Genomic DNA, 16584 nt, shown 5'->3' on the forward strand with positions numbered 1-16584 from the left:
ATAGAGGTTTCTATGCAAAAAGATAAAGTTGACCTTGAAGACGTCCACTCAAGGTCAAACCATTGACGTCATTTTATGGCCCCCTGAAAACCATTCAAAGTTCACATAAAACATTTTCTGGATACATGTTTACTTTTCGAGATTTTGCGATGTCTCAAGTTAAATGGATCACCCTGTACTATATGGCATTATTTCCAAGAAAAAAATACGCCTTGATTAGCATTTTTATTTGAATAATTTATAATAAATATGCTATCAGTAGATGTAATATGAGGCATCCTGTAGGTAGCCAATACAATGTAACTAAATCTACAATGATACTTGAATACATTTATTAAAAATATTATAAAATGACGTTAGTTTTAAACTAAATAACCTTGAATGACTTTAAAAAAAAGGTCTATCATTTGACTCAATAGTACTAAAAAAAATTGTGTGAACAGTGTTTTATAAAATTTCACTTGATAAGATAATGATCATTAATGTAGTATGTTTATAACAGAATTTAGATTCACCTAACTAGTTTGTATCCGTGTGTTTACGTCCTAGTGTAGTGAAAATGAGCAAAATCGAAGTTGAATTAACGAGAATTTTAACAAAAATAGCTGAAGCAAAATGTATAAAAAATTACAAAGTGGTGCCAGATATTATCGCTGATGTGGGCGATGGTTTTCGCTCCAGTTTTTATAAAGGAAAAATAGAAAACAATGATACTGGTGAGATAATCTCTATTGTGATTAAAATGGAACCTCAATCTACAGGTTTCAATTTTTTCAAAATTTATAAGAACGAAGAAGTATTTTATAAGGATTTACTACCTGCTATATTAGCTTTGCAAGCTGAAGCAAATATCGAAGATCCTTTTGACAATACGGCTACCTATTACTATTCAGAGACTGGGAATATTAATGTTATTGCATTAGAAAATTTGTCTGATAAAGGCTATAAGCTGCATGATAAAATGGCGTACTTTAACAAAGAATGCTTAGAAAAAATATTTAAAATGTACGGAAAGTTTCATGCGTTATCTTTTGTTTTAAGGAAGCGTAACTGCGAGTTATCCGAGCAAATCCATAACCAGTATTATAATGATATATTTCAGTATATGGTAAAATCTGGAAAGAATTCAAGTATTTTAAAAAAAGCAATTGCAGCAGCATATGATGCTTTAGATCACGACTCAAACGTATATAAAGATTTAGAAGCCTTATCTGAAAATTGTGTAAATTTATTTATAAAAGCATCAGAGTATAAAGGGAAGTATTGGTGCTCAACACACGGAGATTGCTGGTCAAATAATATGTTATTTAAATACTCGGTAAGTAAATTATGAAAAATTCAATAAAGGTCTTATTAAGTCACTTAAACATACCAAATTATACTATATTTTGTTCTTTACTGCATTTCATTTTTCCATTATTACCTGTAACATTTTAATATTAGCAATTTGTTACGATATAAAATATTAAATATTATGTCTAGAACTAGGCACAATTTTTTAAGGTGTTACTATTTAACACGCAGACTTTTTAAATTAATTCTAACACTGCCTATGTAGCAAAAGAGCAATTTGGATAATTTACAATAAGTTACTACTACTCTTTTTATTTTTTTTTATTTAAGGACAATGGCCAAGTTGAAGATATTAAATTAATCGACTTTCAATTAGCAAGAGACGGATCTCCGATCTACGATCTTGCTTACTTTTTCTACTCTGGAGCTGCTAAAGAAGACCTTTACCGTATCGATGAATACTTAGAAGTTTACCACGAAACCTTTTCGAGGGTAATTAAGGCCTTAGGTGAAGATCCAGGAGAATTGTTTCCATTCGAAGCACTTTTAAATGAATGGAAAGAAAATGCTCTTCTGGGTGTCTTTTTGGGAATTTACTTGTGGCAAGTAAAACTTTTGCCTAAAGAAGAGTATCAAAATGCATTTAGTAATCCCGCTGACAAGAAGAAACCTACTGCAGAAGAACGCAATGAGATATTGGCGAATCTCTTGCAAAAAACGTTAGAGGGGGATAAATTCAGAGAAAGGGCTAAAAATATATTAATACAAGCTTTTGAGTATGGCATTATCTCCAAGGAAAAAATACGCCTTGATTAACATTTTTAATGTATTAATTTACAATAAATAAGTTAGCAGTAGATAAAATTTTGGGCACCCGGTATAGCGTAGCCCAAAATAAAATACAATGTAATTAAGTCTACAATACTCTTAATTTAAATAAATATAATTAAAGTATTAAAAAATATGTCTATTTTAAACCGGTTAACCTTGAATCATTTTAAAATTGTTCCATCAAGCGCTTAATAATAATACTGCCGAGAAACCTGTGCGAACAATGTTTTATAAAATTTCACTTGATTAGATAATGATCATAAATGCAGTATATTTACAGCAGAATTTAGATTGACCCAATCAGTTTGTGTCCGTTTGTTTGCGTCGTTGTGTAGTGAAAATGAGCGAAATCGAAGTTGAATTAACGAGAATATTAACAAACATAGCTGAGGCAAAATGTTTAAAAAATTACAAAGTGTTACCGAATATTGTCGCTGATGTGGGCGATGGATTCCTCTCTACTTTTTATAAAGGAGAAATATATAACAACGATACTGGTGAGATAATCTCTGTTGGGATTAAAATGGAACCACCGTTTACAGGTTTCAATTTTGCCAAAATTTATAAAAATGAGGAACTGTTTTATAAAGATTTCCTACCAGCTATATTAGCTTTACAAGCTGAAGCAAATATGGAAGATCCCTTTGACAATACGGCTACCTATTTCGATTCACAGATTGGAAATAATAATTTTATTGCTTTGGAAAATTTGTCTGATAAAGCGTATAAGCTGCACGATAAAAAGGCGTACCTAAACAGAGAATGCTTGGAAAAAATCTTTAAAATTTATGGAAAGTTTCATGCGTTATCTTTTGTTTTGAGGAAGCGCAATTGGGAGTTTTATGAGGAAATTCATAAGCAGTATTCTAGCGATATATTTCAGTATTTTGTAAAATCTGAAAGGGATTCTATTATTTTTAAAAAATCAATTGTAGCAGCATATAATGCTTTAGATCATGACTCAGAAATGTATAAAGATTTGGAAGCTTTACCTGAAAATTGTATAAAATTATTTATAAAAGCTTCAGAATATAAAGGAAAATATTGGTGCTCAACACATGGAGATTGCTGGTCAAATAATATGTTGTTCAAGTATTTGGTAAGTAAATTATGATAATCTTACTATGATCTTCTTCATTACTGTCTATATCTCCTTTACATATAAAACGTGGATTATTATGTCTGAAACTAGGCAAAGTTTTTATGAGGTGTTACGGAAATGGAGGCAACTAGACATAAGGAGACAGATCTGTATGCTAAACGTTTGTACCCAAAAATAAACGAAAAATCGTTTCAGCAAGTTGCCACATTGGCGCTATTGGTCAGAAGTGTACCTCACGTTTAGCTGGTCCCACCTTTTGATAATGTTAATGATAACAATAATGCGATTTTTTCAATTTTTAAGTGATAGACATGCCATTTTCCGTAAAGTTGCCTTCTGTAAGCAATTTGTCTGTCTGGTAAGCAATTTATACTCCCATCAGGATCAATTACTTTCTGATATATCGTGACATATTTTTAACCTTTAACTGCTCGCACCACAGATGTAAATAGCTTCGCACAAGGGCGGAGCTATTTACATCTGTGCTCGCACTGGTGTAAAAAATACACCAAATTGGCGCCATCCGCTACCGATTCCATACGATCACTTTTTCGGCGTCACCGAGCTAGCTATGCTTCGCTCGATGTGTCTTCCAAATGCACTGCAGTGCCAATTTGGTTTTGATCGCCTAAGTAGAAGGTCGAATTCCCGAAAAGTTTGTCGTGAGTAATTATTATCGCGAGTAATTATGTAAATACATTAAAATAATAATTTTTTTAGTTTGACAATAAAAAATCGTTTATTTTGAAGTGTGGGATTTGTTTTGAGTGTGATTAAATAAAAATTTAAATAAGTTGAAAGATAGGTATGTAGTTTGAAAGTAAAAATCTAAGTGGGAGTACAAGATTACCTCTGTTGGTGCCACGAAGGTACCTATACACATTAACCCAAAATAAATTGGAAGCTGTGGCCCAGGTTACATGTGATACGGATTCCGAAGAAGAAATTGGCGGGGAAGGTGACATATCTGATGAAAATGAAGATATAGAGGAAGATAAACACAATTCAAACTCCGAACAAGAAATAAGCGAGCAAGAAGAACAAGATGAAGTGGAAGATGATCAAAGTTCAGGCTCCGAAGATGTTCCACTCTCCGTGTTAGTGGCCAATAGAGAAGGTCAGTATTTTGGCAAGGATAAAACAACTATTTGGTATAAAAGTTATCCTATGTGTAAATCTACTAAACCCAAAAGCAAAAATATAATAAAAATACTACCAGGGCCAAAGCAATGCGCCCGTGACATAACTGATGAGATAAGTGCTTTCTCAAAAATTGTTGATGATGAAATGATTGAACACATCATTCAGTATACTAATTTGGAAATCAAAAGTTCGGGCAAATTTTAATTGAGAAAGAGACGCAAAGGACATTACAAAAACGGAAATGCTTGCTTTTATCGGGTTATTGTTTTTATCTGGATGTAAGAAACAAAATCACACCAATTTTTTGGAATTATGGACGAAAGACGGAACCGGATCAGAAATATTTCGAGATTGCATGAATTATCAAAGATTTCTTTTTTTGCTTGCAAATATTAGATTTGATGACAAAGGAACAAGGAACGAAGGAAAAAAAACCGATAAGCTGGCCCCGATGCGATTTATTTTGGACAAATTTGTTTATAATTCAGGAAAAAACTACTCTCTTGGTGAATTTATGAGCATAGATGAAATATTGATTACATTTAGAGGGAGGTGCAGCTTTGTCCAGTACATACCCAACAAACCTGCCAAATATTGGTTGAAGGTGTTTGTGCATTGTGATGCTAAAACATTTTATGTCAGTAAATTAGAGCTCTACTGTGCAAAACAACCAGACGGTCAATACAATTAATTAAACTCGCCAACTGCCATAGTTCACCGATTGTTAGAAGAACAGAAAGGATGTAACCGGAATTTGACTTGCGACAATTGGTATTCAAGTTACCCTTTGGCACTGAATCTGTTACAAAATAAAATAACATTTCTCGGGACTCTAAAAAAAAATAAACGGGAGCTGCCAATAGAGTTTTTGCCAAATAAAAATAGATTGGTTGGGTCATCCATTTTCGGATTTCAAAAGGATGTTACCATAGTTTCAAGTATCCAGAAAAATAATAAATGCGTTGTTTTAATTTCTACTATGCACGACGACTCTTCCATTGACCCAGATACCAACAAACCTGAAATTATATTGGATTATAATATCACAAAGAGGGGTGTGGACACAGTGGACAAAATGTGCAATACGTTTTCTGTTGGAAGAAGAACAAGGAGATGGCAATTGGCTTTTTTCTTTCAGTTACTAAATATAGCAGGAATCAATAGCCAAATTTTATATAACGCCACTCATCCTTATTCTCCTCACAAATACAGAAGACTTTTCCTAAAATCGCTTTCTCTGTCATTGATGAGACCTCATTTGTCTGAAAGAGCTGCAATATCTACTTTACCTATAGATATCAGACATTTTCTATCTGGGTATCGAAAAGCTCAAGTAAACGACGCAGAGGAAGAGCCACCCAGAAAAATCAAAGGAAGATGCTTTATCTGCGACAGAAAAAAGAATAGAGTTACTACAATAATTACATGCAATACTTGTCATCAATTAGTGTGTAAAGAACATAGTGATAACGTAAATACATGCCATAAATGTAAGGAAGGCGGATCTGGCAGTGAATAGATAACTTGTTGTGTTCGTGTTGTTGGAATATATTTTTTGAATTTACTTTTTGTGTAATATTATTTCTGTTCATATTTACTGATTTTTTGCAAAAAATATGCACTAAAATTAGGCAATTATCTATTACACGTATTTTAATAATTCATAGAGTAAATAAAATCAAACAAAAACAAATTTAGACCATAAAATGCAATGGTGTACAAAGTACACCGCGCGAGTAGTAGCGTGAAAAAAAAGTGCGCGAGTAGTTAAAGGTTAAGGAAAGTGCAATTCGCATACATGCTTACTTTTTTTAATATAATCAAATACCTCTCATCACTCGAAATCTATTTTTATCTTGCACAAACGAAAACAAACCTAACTAATGCGAATTAGTTTTTGATATATAAAATTCGAAAAATATATGAGAAATTAAAAAAATATATATTTATTCATATATTATACTGACTTGTGGACGCTTAAAAAGAGTTGAAACCTTTTTTCTCTTTCTTTCTCTTTCGAAAACGTCAAACGGACGCGAGTGAAAATGAAAATATTGCGCAGAAAAGCCAATTAGATTGAAGCACATCTGTGTCCAATAGCATCGAGGTGGCTACTCAGCGAATTCAGTTATCGTTCAATTTTGATAACGCGTCACCTCATTTGGGAAGTACGGAGATCAGCCTCCTTATATCCAGTCTGCTTGTACTGGACTCAATATTTACACTTTTTTAATTATTACCAATATTAAATACATAGCAACCATTTATATAACATAAAATCATAGCGGTTCTTTACTTTTTCTCTTTGTTTATTTAAGGACAATGGCGAAGTTGAAGACATTAAATTAATCGACTTTCAATTAGCAAGAGACGGATCACCGATCCACGATCTTGCTTACTTTTTCTACTCTGGAGCTGCTAAAGAAGACCTCTATCGTATTGATGGATACCTAAAAATTTACCACGAAAGTTTTTCAAGAGTTCTTAAGTCCTTAGGTGAAACGCCTGACGAATTATTTCCATTCGAAGCACTTTTAAATGAATGGAAAGAAAATGCCATGCTGGGTGTTTTTTTGGGAATTCACCTGTGGCAAGTAAAACTTTTGCCCAAAGAAGAGTATCAAGCATTATTTAATAATCCGGTCGATGAGAAGAAACCTACTATAGAAGAGCTGGGCGAGATATTTATGGAATTATTGCAGAAAACGTTGGAGGGGGATACATTTAGAGAAAGAGCTAAAAATATATTAATACAAGCCTTTGAATATGGCATTATTTCCAAGGAAAAAATACGCCTGGAATAATATTTTAAATATAATTATGTATGTTATTATTTACGTTTTATTAGAGTTAAAAAAAGGTCCTAATTAGGTGGAAATAATATTTTTTATAACATTGTGCTCTCTACAGGACTTTCTAGAATTTAATAGATATAATAGATACATACTCATGTATTAAAACTGATGAAATATTTCGTTGTTTTAACCAGATTTTCAATTAAATAAAGTTTTAAAATATCTTAAAATATAAATTTTGTAAGGGTGAGTATAGCTTTATAGTAATTTTCCAGACTTTTGAGACTAATTTGGACATACAGATTTTAATTTTAGACCAAATTTTAATTTTAAAATAATAAAATTTAAAACATTTAAAATCCTCGAGGGTCCATAGGCCTCTGTTTTTTGCATCTCTTTTAGATTTTGACCCAATTCAAATATCTAATGAAGAAACGCTACTAATTTACAGGATGTCCAAGATAAGGATCTCAGTACCTATTGAAGTTACAGCTTAGGTTAATTTAGAAAAAAGTTGCCTAATTTGAAGTGTATTTAAATTCCATTGACAAAATTCAAAATTTTCATGGCCTGTCGAGATATTGGGAAAAAACCGAAAATTTGCCAAAATTGATTTTATTTTCTTCTGATCTTATTTTAAAAGATATAAAAAAACTAACAATACTTTTTCATTGGCATATTTTAAGAGCTATGTGTTGGCGTTTTTAGATTTTGTATCCGATGTTTCATTTTCGAGAAACCATCTTCAACTTTATTTTTTTATATGGCCCCAAAAAAAAGTATACCCTGTATCCGATGCCGTTTTTTATTACAAATTCAACGATGTTTCACATGTTACATTTTTTTATTAGATGCAAGAACAAATGCGATTTTCCTATTATTTAAACATATTTTTAAGTAGGCGTAAAAAATCTACCATAAGATGATTATTTTAATTGCCTACACAAAGAAAAATAAGTAAATCAACATTTTTTAATTAAATTTAAAGCAGATGTTCAAACAGATTTCCATTATTTCCAAACACAAATGAGATTTTCTTACAGTGGAATTTAAAACAGCACTCAACATGTCAGATGTAATGCAATTAAATGCGTTGGTTACACATTCTTGTAATTGCTGCTCAGTCTTAAAAGAATGCTGGCATATTTGGTTTTTAAGAAACCCCAAAAGAAAGAAGTCCAGAGGCGTTAAGTCTGGGGATCGTGCTGGCCAATGAACTGCACTGAAGGTTTCAATCCACTTTCCATCAGGAAATCTGCGATATATCTGACGAAGATACTCGCGAGCCTGCGAGTGGGCCACTCAAAAGTGAGTTTTGGATTTCCATATACCTTTCGATTTCAAATGATAGTTCAAGGGACGAAAAATGATGCCTTAAAGTAGTTTTGCAAATTATAAATTTTTTTATTAGTTATAAGCAATTGAAATTTTTAAACAAATTTTTTTATTTTGGCAATATCTTGGTTGATACTTGAAAAAAGTGAGTAATCTTACATTCTTCACGTCCTAAAATGTTTTGCGCATCAAGTGAATCCTAGGCTTTGCAAATTTGATTGTTTATTCAACACAAAAACTAATTTTACAATAAACAAATACAAAATTTTACATGTTCTCATATGTTTACGGAAAAAATGAAAAAAGAACATTGTTCAGATATTCATAATCAACATTTAGGCAGAAGAAAATTTTTGCTAAATATGAATAAGCAAATACGCCGAGCGTTTGTTTATTGACATTCGAGCGCTCTAATCCCCTTATGTACAGACGCATTACGTGTTGCGGTCTACACTAACGCAAGTCACTTAATTTCAAGATTCTGCACAAAATCTGAATACTTAAATACAGTTTTACACTTTGATTTGCTGAATATCAGTTTTTGTGAAAGCTTTAAATTTTACATTTTACTTTGTTTTCATTTACAGGTTGATAACAATGATACTGTCGTGTTTGCTTTATCGTTTTCGTTTCAGCAAATTGAGATTCCAATTTGTTTCGGTGTGTCTCATACTCGACTTGCTGGTAATTTGTCAGTTAATCTTAAATCATTTTTTTTTTATGGAGATCCGAGACGTGCTGAGATATGATTTTTAATTATTCATTTCTAAACGAAACAAAAAATTCTATGTTATACGCAAAAAATTTAAGAGCCAAAAAAGTTTCATTTTTAGATGCTTTATTTAAAAGAAATATTATACTTACAAAAAATGTACCGGGCGATATTTTTTTTACAAAAAAATCATCCGACTTAGCCCGTGGACACGCCCCTGAAATTTCTAGGCCAGATGTGAGAATTCCAAAAGGTACCTTAGAAAGTGACTAACAAAACGTAAGGACTTCAACAAATTCGGTAAATGCGTTTATGAGATATTAATAAAAAATCGATTTAAAAAAAAGTTTAACACCCTGTATGTCGAAAACGAAGCATCTCCGTGTTTATATGAACTTTTTTACTTAAATAATGACAAGAAATCACCCCTTAAAATTAAAGTCATCACTTATGTTACACCCTGTATAAATCTGCGTCTGTACATAAGGGGATTCGAGCGCTCGAATGTCAATAAACAAACGCTCGACGTATTTGCTTATTCATACTTTTGCAAAAATTTTCTTCTGCTTAAATATTCATTATGAATATCTGAACAATATGCTTATTTCATTTTTTCCGTAAACATATGAGAACATGTAAAATTTTGTATTTGTTTATTGTAAAATTAATTTTTGTGATGAATAAACAATTAAATTTACAGAGCCTGTGATTTACTTGATGCACAAAACATTTTAGAACGTGAAGAATGTAAGATTACTCACTTTTTTCAAGTATCAACTAAGATATTGTCAAGATAAAAAACTTTGTTAAAAAATTTCAATTGCTTATAACCACTAAGTCACCAAGCGACACCCAATATAGATGGCTCTTTTTTGAACCTGGTTGATGGCATTAACCATCTGCAAATTGACTACCCAAGCACAGAAATCATCGTCATGGGTGATTTTAACGTTCACAATATCAACTCGCTGCGCTTCTGCAACAAGAACGACGATTAAGGACGAGAAGCTGAGCTATTTGCCACCATATGCGGGCTTACGCAGCTTGTGGAGAAACCTACCAGAATCCCCGATCGAGACGGCGAGTTCGCGAGTCTTCTAGATCTGGTCTTGGCTTCAGACCCTGACTCGTACACTGTATCAGTACATGCACTCCTAGGAACATCGGACCACAAATTGATTACAGTCTCTTGCCAGTTGAAGGTTAAAACGCAGGATCCTCCGATGCCGCGGAAGGTATGGCACTATAAATCAGCAGAGTGGAACCATCTTCGGGAATTTTATCGCTCATTTCCTTGGAAAGAAGTCTGCTTTAGAACCAATAACATCTCAGAATGTGCAAACCAAATTACAGAGACGATCTTGGCAGGAATGGAAGCTTATATCCCTTTTTCTACTAAATGCGGATCAAACAACAAGCAATGGTTCAACTTGAATTGCAAAAATGCAGTAAACACTAAAAACGCAGCATATCGCAAATTGCGTCAACATCCTTCCATCGAAAATCGGAGGAACTTTTTAGCCTTCAGAAATAGCTGCAAGCGAATTATTGATGAATGCAAAGAGAGTCACAACAACAGGATCAAAAACAAACTGCTAAACTGTCTAAATGGAACAAGATCTTTCTGGTCGGTATCGAAAGCCGTTAGTCAAGGATTTGCTAAGTCGGCCTTGCCACCCCTAACAGCAGATGATGGTTCTATCGCGGTAACAGCAAGAGAAAAAGCCAACTTACTGGGTAAACTCTTCGCGTCCAATTCTACTCTGCACTCGCAAGGCAAAACACCGCCATATTTGCCAAGGGTAAATTCATCGATGGGAGAAATTTCGTTTCCCCAACGAATTATAAATAAAATTCTTAAAAGCGTAGATACTAACAAAGCTTCTGGACCCGATAGAACCTTAATCCAATCTACAGCTTTGCGGACGATAGCACACTTATTTCCACATTTAAGTCCGCCAAAGCAACGACAGCCGCAAGTTCTCAGAATCTTAGGCAGCAACAAGTAGCTTCAATCAACAACGATATTAGAGCAATCTTGGAGTGGGGCGGTAACAATCTGGTCAATTTTAACGCTAAAAAAACGCAGGCTGTAGTATTTACGATAAAGACTAACCTTGGTGGCCCGGAGCTGGTTATGGCAGGGAAAACATTGCCAATGAAATCATCTTTACATCTTCTAGGAGTCGAGGTCACCAGTGTATCCTGGCATGACCACGTTGCCGAGGTTGCCAGGGCGGCTTCCAAAAAACTCGGAGTGCTTTTCAAAACGAAAAAACTGTATACAACAGCTGCTGACTCTTTATAAGGCTCAAATACGCATTTCCCTCGAGTATTGCTCGCATGTCTGGAGCTCTGCCCCCAAGCATAGTTTAAACCTGCTGGATTCTATACAGAAGAGAGCTATTCGTCTTATCGACAAACCAGAACTGACAAAGAGTCTGGATAGTCTGGAGCACAGAAGAAAGGTGGCTGATCTCTGTTTATTCTACCGTTATTATCACGGTAAGTGCTCCTCTGAGCTGGCAGGCCTGATTCCACCCAGGGCTGTTTCGGCAAGAAGGACGCGTCTAGCAGCTGCGGCTCATCAACATTGAGTCCACCTGCCTACCCCAAGGACGTCGCTGTATCGGGACTCATTCATCTAGAGAACATCTTCTTTGTGGAACGGACTTCCACCTCACATATTTCCCGACGCATACAACCTACAGCGATTCAAGATAAATGCCCACAAATATCTTCGCGCAAGCACCACTCCCAGAGTGACATAGGACTTTCCTCTTATGCTTGTGTTTACTATAAAAAAAAATAAATATATATTTTGTTAAACTACTAAGGCATAATTTTTCGTCCCTTGAACTATCATTTGAAATCGAAAGGTACATGGAAATCCAAAACTCACTTTTGAGTGGCCCACGTGGAAAAATTTGAGTCAAGTGTCCAAGCAGTTTTCCAAATTATTTTTCAACAATTGAAGGTATCGTTCTTCAGTTAATGAATTGTGGTAAATGAATGGACCTAGTATTTGGTTGCTGAAAATTTCACACCACATATTAAAGCCAAAGCGCTCTTGATGTTTTGATATTTTTTTAATGCGAGGATTTTGTTGCGCCCAGTAATGACTATTCCGGCGATTAAAGACACCATTATTAGCCACTAAATTTTTGTCAGACCATATTATTTTTGTAGGGAAATTTATATAATCTCCGCATGCGCGTGTGTACCACTTACAGCAAATGCCGTCGTCGTTCCAGATCCCCTGATTTTATTGCTTGGCAAATTCTAAATTTATACGGATGATATTTATTTTTATGTAGGTAAAATAAATTGAGCAGTAGATTTGGCTACTCCTACATTTTTCTCAATTTGCCTACTTGAGCTAGTAGGGTTCTCAAAAACTCCTTGTAACACATTATTTTGAGTGTCTTCAAAAGATGCATTTAGAAAGCCTTTTTTCCTAGATAAAACTGGCTTTTTAAATGCACCATATTCTTTTAAATTTCGCGCTAACTCTAAGAAAATTGACTTACATGGCTGGTTTCTATCTGGAAATTTATTTAAATACATTGCTGCTGTATTTACAGTATTCTTCTGGCACAAAATTTAGCAGGTCAGCATGTCAAACTTTTCTTTATTACTATAATGGCCACCCGGCATATTCAACGATATTAATATAACAAAAAAAGACTCAACAATAAACAATAAAAACTGTAACAACAACAAAAACTCTAAAAACAACTTAATAATTCTAAATCAACTCAATCAATAAATTTGGAATAAAAAATGGAAACCTATGCAGAGTATACTTTTTTTCCGAGCTATATAACAAAAATAAAATTGATGATGGTTGAGATATTAAAATAAAATAAAGACTCAAAAATAATTCCATTTTTTCCGATTTTATTATCACTTTATTCACAAGATTTAGAATTAAATTTTACTAGTTAAGAATAATCCTATTTGAACGCTGTAGATTTGACAGATTAAATAACTATACTTAGTTCTTAATTAAAATTTTTTAAGATCAATAAAAATCTTTTTAAGATCAATTTTAGAATCGACTTGTATAATTAAAAAAAAATACATTTTATAGCAAAAAGTTTGTAGAAGTTGCTAATTTTTAGATTCGATTTTTTTAAATCTAAAAATATTATTATATTCTCCTAGTGTTGGTACTATTTTATTCGTCTTTTGCAGTTAAAAGTTGATTAATAAAGTTTATTTAGAGTTCTACTGTTCCTATTGCAGTTATTGGTTGTGTAACTTATTATTAAAATGTATTTGACAATGCTAAACATTTTTAAATGTAATTTAGGTATGATCTACTTATCAAGATAAATATTTAGAAATGTTAAAGAAAAAAAATTATTTCATCTTAAATATTTTCTTGTTTTTTGCTTCTTTTTACTTTTTTTCTTGTTTTATGGTTTTATGCCCTTAGTATCTGGTCTATAAAAATAGTAGAACTATATTTTTTAGACAGAAATGAATTTTCCTGATTGAAACAAATGATGAAGAGCGAAAGCAAATATAAGTGTTACCCTTTATCATTTGGTTTTTTGATTTATTTGAATAATTTTATTTAATTTTTAAATAATTTAAATTTTTATATAATTGAAAAATTACGAAGTGGTCTACTAATTAATGGTAATTTATTAAATTAAAATAGTAGGTCTTTCTTCTTACCGGGCTTTTCCAACATTAACTACTTTCCTTAAGGTAACTTGCGTTACTATTAAAATTGGTTCCTTCATTAACATAAAGGCTCTGCCTTTATATATCAAAGAAGAAGATCCATAAGGTAAGCTTAAAAGCAAAAAAAGTGTTTTTTTGAGATTTTCTGGCTAAATCGTGATTCATAAAGAAAAATGTATTTAACAAAAAAGTTAAAGAAATTAAATTCTCTGAAATTTTATTCTTCAGAAGTAAAGGTATATAACTAACAGAAATCAAGTTAGAGAGCGCCAAGGTTCCGAAAAAAATCAATTTCAGAAAATAAGATGCCGAAACAAGTTATTTTAATAAAAATTCATTCGAATTCAGTAACTCTAAGGTGACACAAATCATTTTCAGCAAGGAGTGCTCTGACACACATTTTCATTTCTGAGCTTTATTTGTAAACCACTAACCGCTGCCCAAAATTTTTTGCATAATTTGTTGAAATCTATTGTCTGTCAATGTGTCAATGGACCATAGCTTAACTTATGTCAAGCTAAAGATATTGGCAATATTAACAGATAATAGATATAAAAAAAATCGTCAAGTACCTGAAAATCCACCCTTACTTCTAGTTCTAACTTGTCAAAAAGATCATAAATCTTTGGCGGGCAATTTGAATCCTTATACTGATGAGAAGGCTGCAGACCAACTTAATTATTAGGGCTTAAGCCCCCGCTACTTAAAATACTACAGTAAAATATATTTATCATTGTTCTACTGGTTATGAAACACACATATTTTAAAGTAGTGTTTGGATTTGATTTATTTGATTGGACTAGAATTAGTAATATCACATATAAAAATATTAATTTAACTTTATTGATGTTAAATATAGTACATATCTAAAGAAAGAAAGAAAGAAAATGTGCTATATTACGTAAGAATAAATCTTGTACAAGCATCCTACAAGCTAAAAAAACAAAACAAAAATACAATTTCAAAAATTGACAAAACAATGAACAAAATTAAACACAAGAAGACAAAACTTTTTGAACATACTTGAATTAAAGATAACTAAATAAAACAATCAATTACTAAATAAAGGTAAACTTGTTGACAAAACTAGAGAAGAAAAAAGAAGAAAAAAAAACTTTCCAACATGTCCAAAGTTAAAACCTATTATTAAAAAAGTTTAATTCTCTCTTAAATTCCTTAACATCCGATATATGTCTAACACATAGAGGAACATGATTGTAAATTTTTTTACTTATGTAAATTAGTGAGTTTTTGGTAAGGGAAGACGTAGGAATAGGTAGGGGAACAACATTTACACGACGAGTCAAATGGCCAGTGAAGTCAGAGGGTAGTTTGGGAATTTTGTGAATAAGAGCAGCTGTTTCTAAGATAAAGAGTGAAAAAAGAGTTAGGATTTTTTCAGAAATGAAGAGGGGTTTGCAAGAATCTCTTAGAACTTAGCAGAACACAGGTATCTAACTGCTTTTTTTTGAATAACAAAGACAATGTTAAGTAGCACCTTATTGGTTAAACCCCAAAAAGGCAAGCCATACCGAATATGAGACTCAATAAGTAAAAAGTACACTGAACGTACAACCACCCCTCCCAGCTATTGTTTTGCCATTCTTACTGCAAAACATTCAGAAGATCATTTCCCAGCTAATTGTAAAATATGATCTTCAAACCGAAGGCGACCATCAATGGTAATTGAAGAAACCATATTATTTCCTAAAATATCCGGTGATAATCCCCAATTTTCCTTTAGGCCCCTGTCAAATAAGAAGATAATTATTTGAGTAAAACAATATTATATAATTTCTTGGATATAACCTGAGACATGATTTAAGTGCTACTTTTTGCCAAGGTTTTATCGTCTTGACATATTTTTTTATTACGTAATATTAGCTCACTGCATTAAGCAAGTAGAATAATTTTATAGCATTTTTTCAAAGTTTTTGAAAATTGGGTAAAGTTATGTGATACTTTACAAGTTTGCTTGTATTGAAATGTTCATCATTGACTAAACACGATAAAGTATGAAATTCCTTAAGACTGTAATCGTTGCAGATGTTAAGTTTAATGGATCTCAGATTGTTATTAAACTAAAAAAAAGTTGTAAAATCTGTAATTTTGAAGAGAATAAATACCCGTAAACCATATATTAAAAAAAATGTATTATACGTTAAGATCTCCACCGAGCAACGTTCTTTGACAGTCAGATATTAAATTACGGCATTTTGTTAACTTTACGGTATCGCACGTATGTACAAAAGGGCGTAATTTATTCATCCGGTCATTTCTTCGTGCGGAGGGGCAGCACCTGATATAGTGCGGAAAGGCGCACCGCGAGCCGGAGTTTCTCAATGTCAAAATTTGACTCCGGTAAAACCCCTGATTTATGCGTAAAAATAAACTTTACACGGGTACGTTTCATTTTTGTGTCAAGCACATAATTTTTTCTCGTGATTGTAAAGCATACCTCTTCGGTGTCGGGCTAAAATACCCGAAGCCGGTTTATTTTTCATCTGAAATGTGTGTATTTACTACGGTCGGCCTCACCCGGACTGTATAGTGACAAGTTTATGATATAAATTATCAATGGTATTCGCTTCACCCAAATTTTATTTTAATCTTGCTGCTCATTTCATTAAAAAAAGCCCATAATCATTTGAACATAAACTAATGTAATATTAAATCAA

The 16584-nt window shown here is 32.7% G+C and overlaps 3 protein-coding genes across 3 annotated transcripts; all 3 read left to right on the forward strand.

The window, feature by feature from the left end:
* Positions 1 to 495: 495 nt before the first annotated feature.
* Positions 496 to 2255, forward strand: LOC126737799 (uncharacterized). Its single transcript, XM_050442851.1, has 2 exons — positions 496 to 1318; positions 1624 to 2255. The coding sequence occupies exons 1-2, from the start codon at positions 560 to 562 to the stop codon at positions 2107 to 2109; spliced, it is 1245 nt and encodes a 414-aa protein (XP_050298808.1). The 5' UTR covers positions 496 to 559; the 3' UTR covers positions 2110 to 2255.
* Positions 2256 to 2347: 92 nt separating this feature from the next.
* LOC126737798 (uncharacterized) lies at positions 2348 to 7199 on the forward strand. The gene is made up of 2 exons (XM_050442850.1): positions 2348 to 3223; positions 6688 to 7199. Exons 1-2 carry the CDS (start codon positions 2465 to 2467, stop codon positions 7171 to 7173), a joined length of 1245 nt encoding a protein of 414 aa, XP_050298807.1. The 5' UTR covers positions 2348 to 2464; the 3' UTR covers positions 7174 to 7199.
* A 3010-nt stretch (positions 7200 to 10209) lies between these two features.
* On the forward strand, positions 10210 to 13168 carry LOC126737434 (uncharacterized; the record flags this gene model as incomplete). The annotated part of the gene is made up of 1 exon (XM_050442335.1): positions 10210 to 13168. A coding segment is annotated over one exon (1011 nt), but the record flags the coding sequence as incomplete, so codon positions are not given.
* Between the last annotated feature and the right edge of the window lie 3416 nt (positions 13169 to 16584).

Source organism: Anthonomus grandis, chromosome 6 (genome assembly GCF_022605725.1).
Source record: "Anthonomus grandis grandis chromosome 6, icAntGran1.3, whole genome shotgun sequence".
Lineage (NCBI taxonomy): Eukaryota > Metazoa > Arthropoda > Insecta > Coleoptera > Curculionidae > Anthonomus > Anthonomus grandis.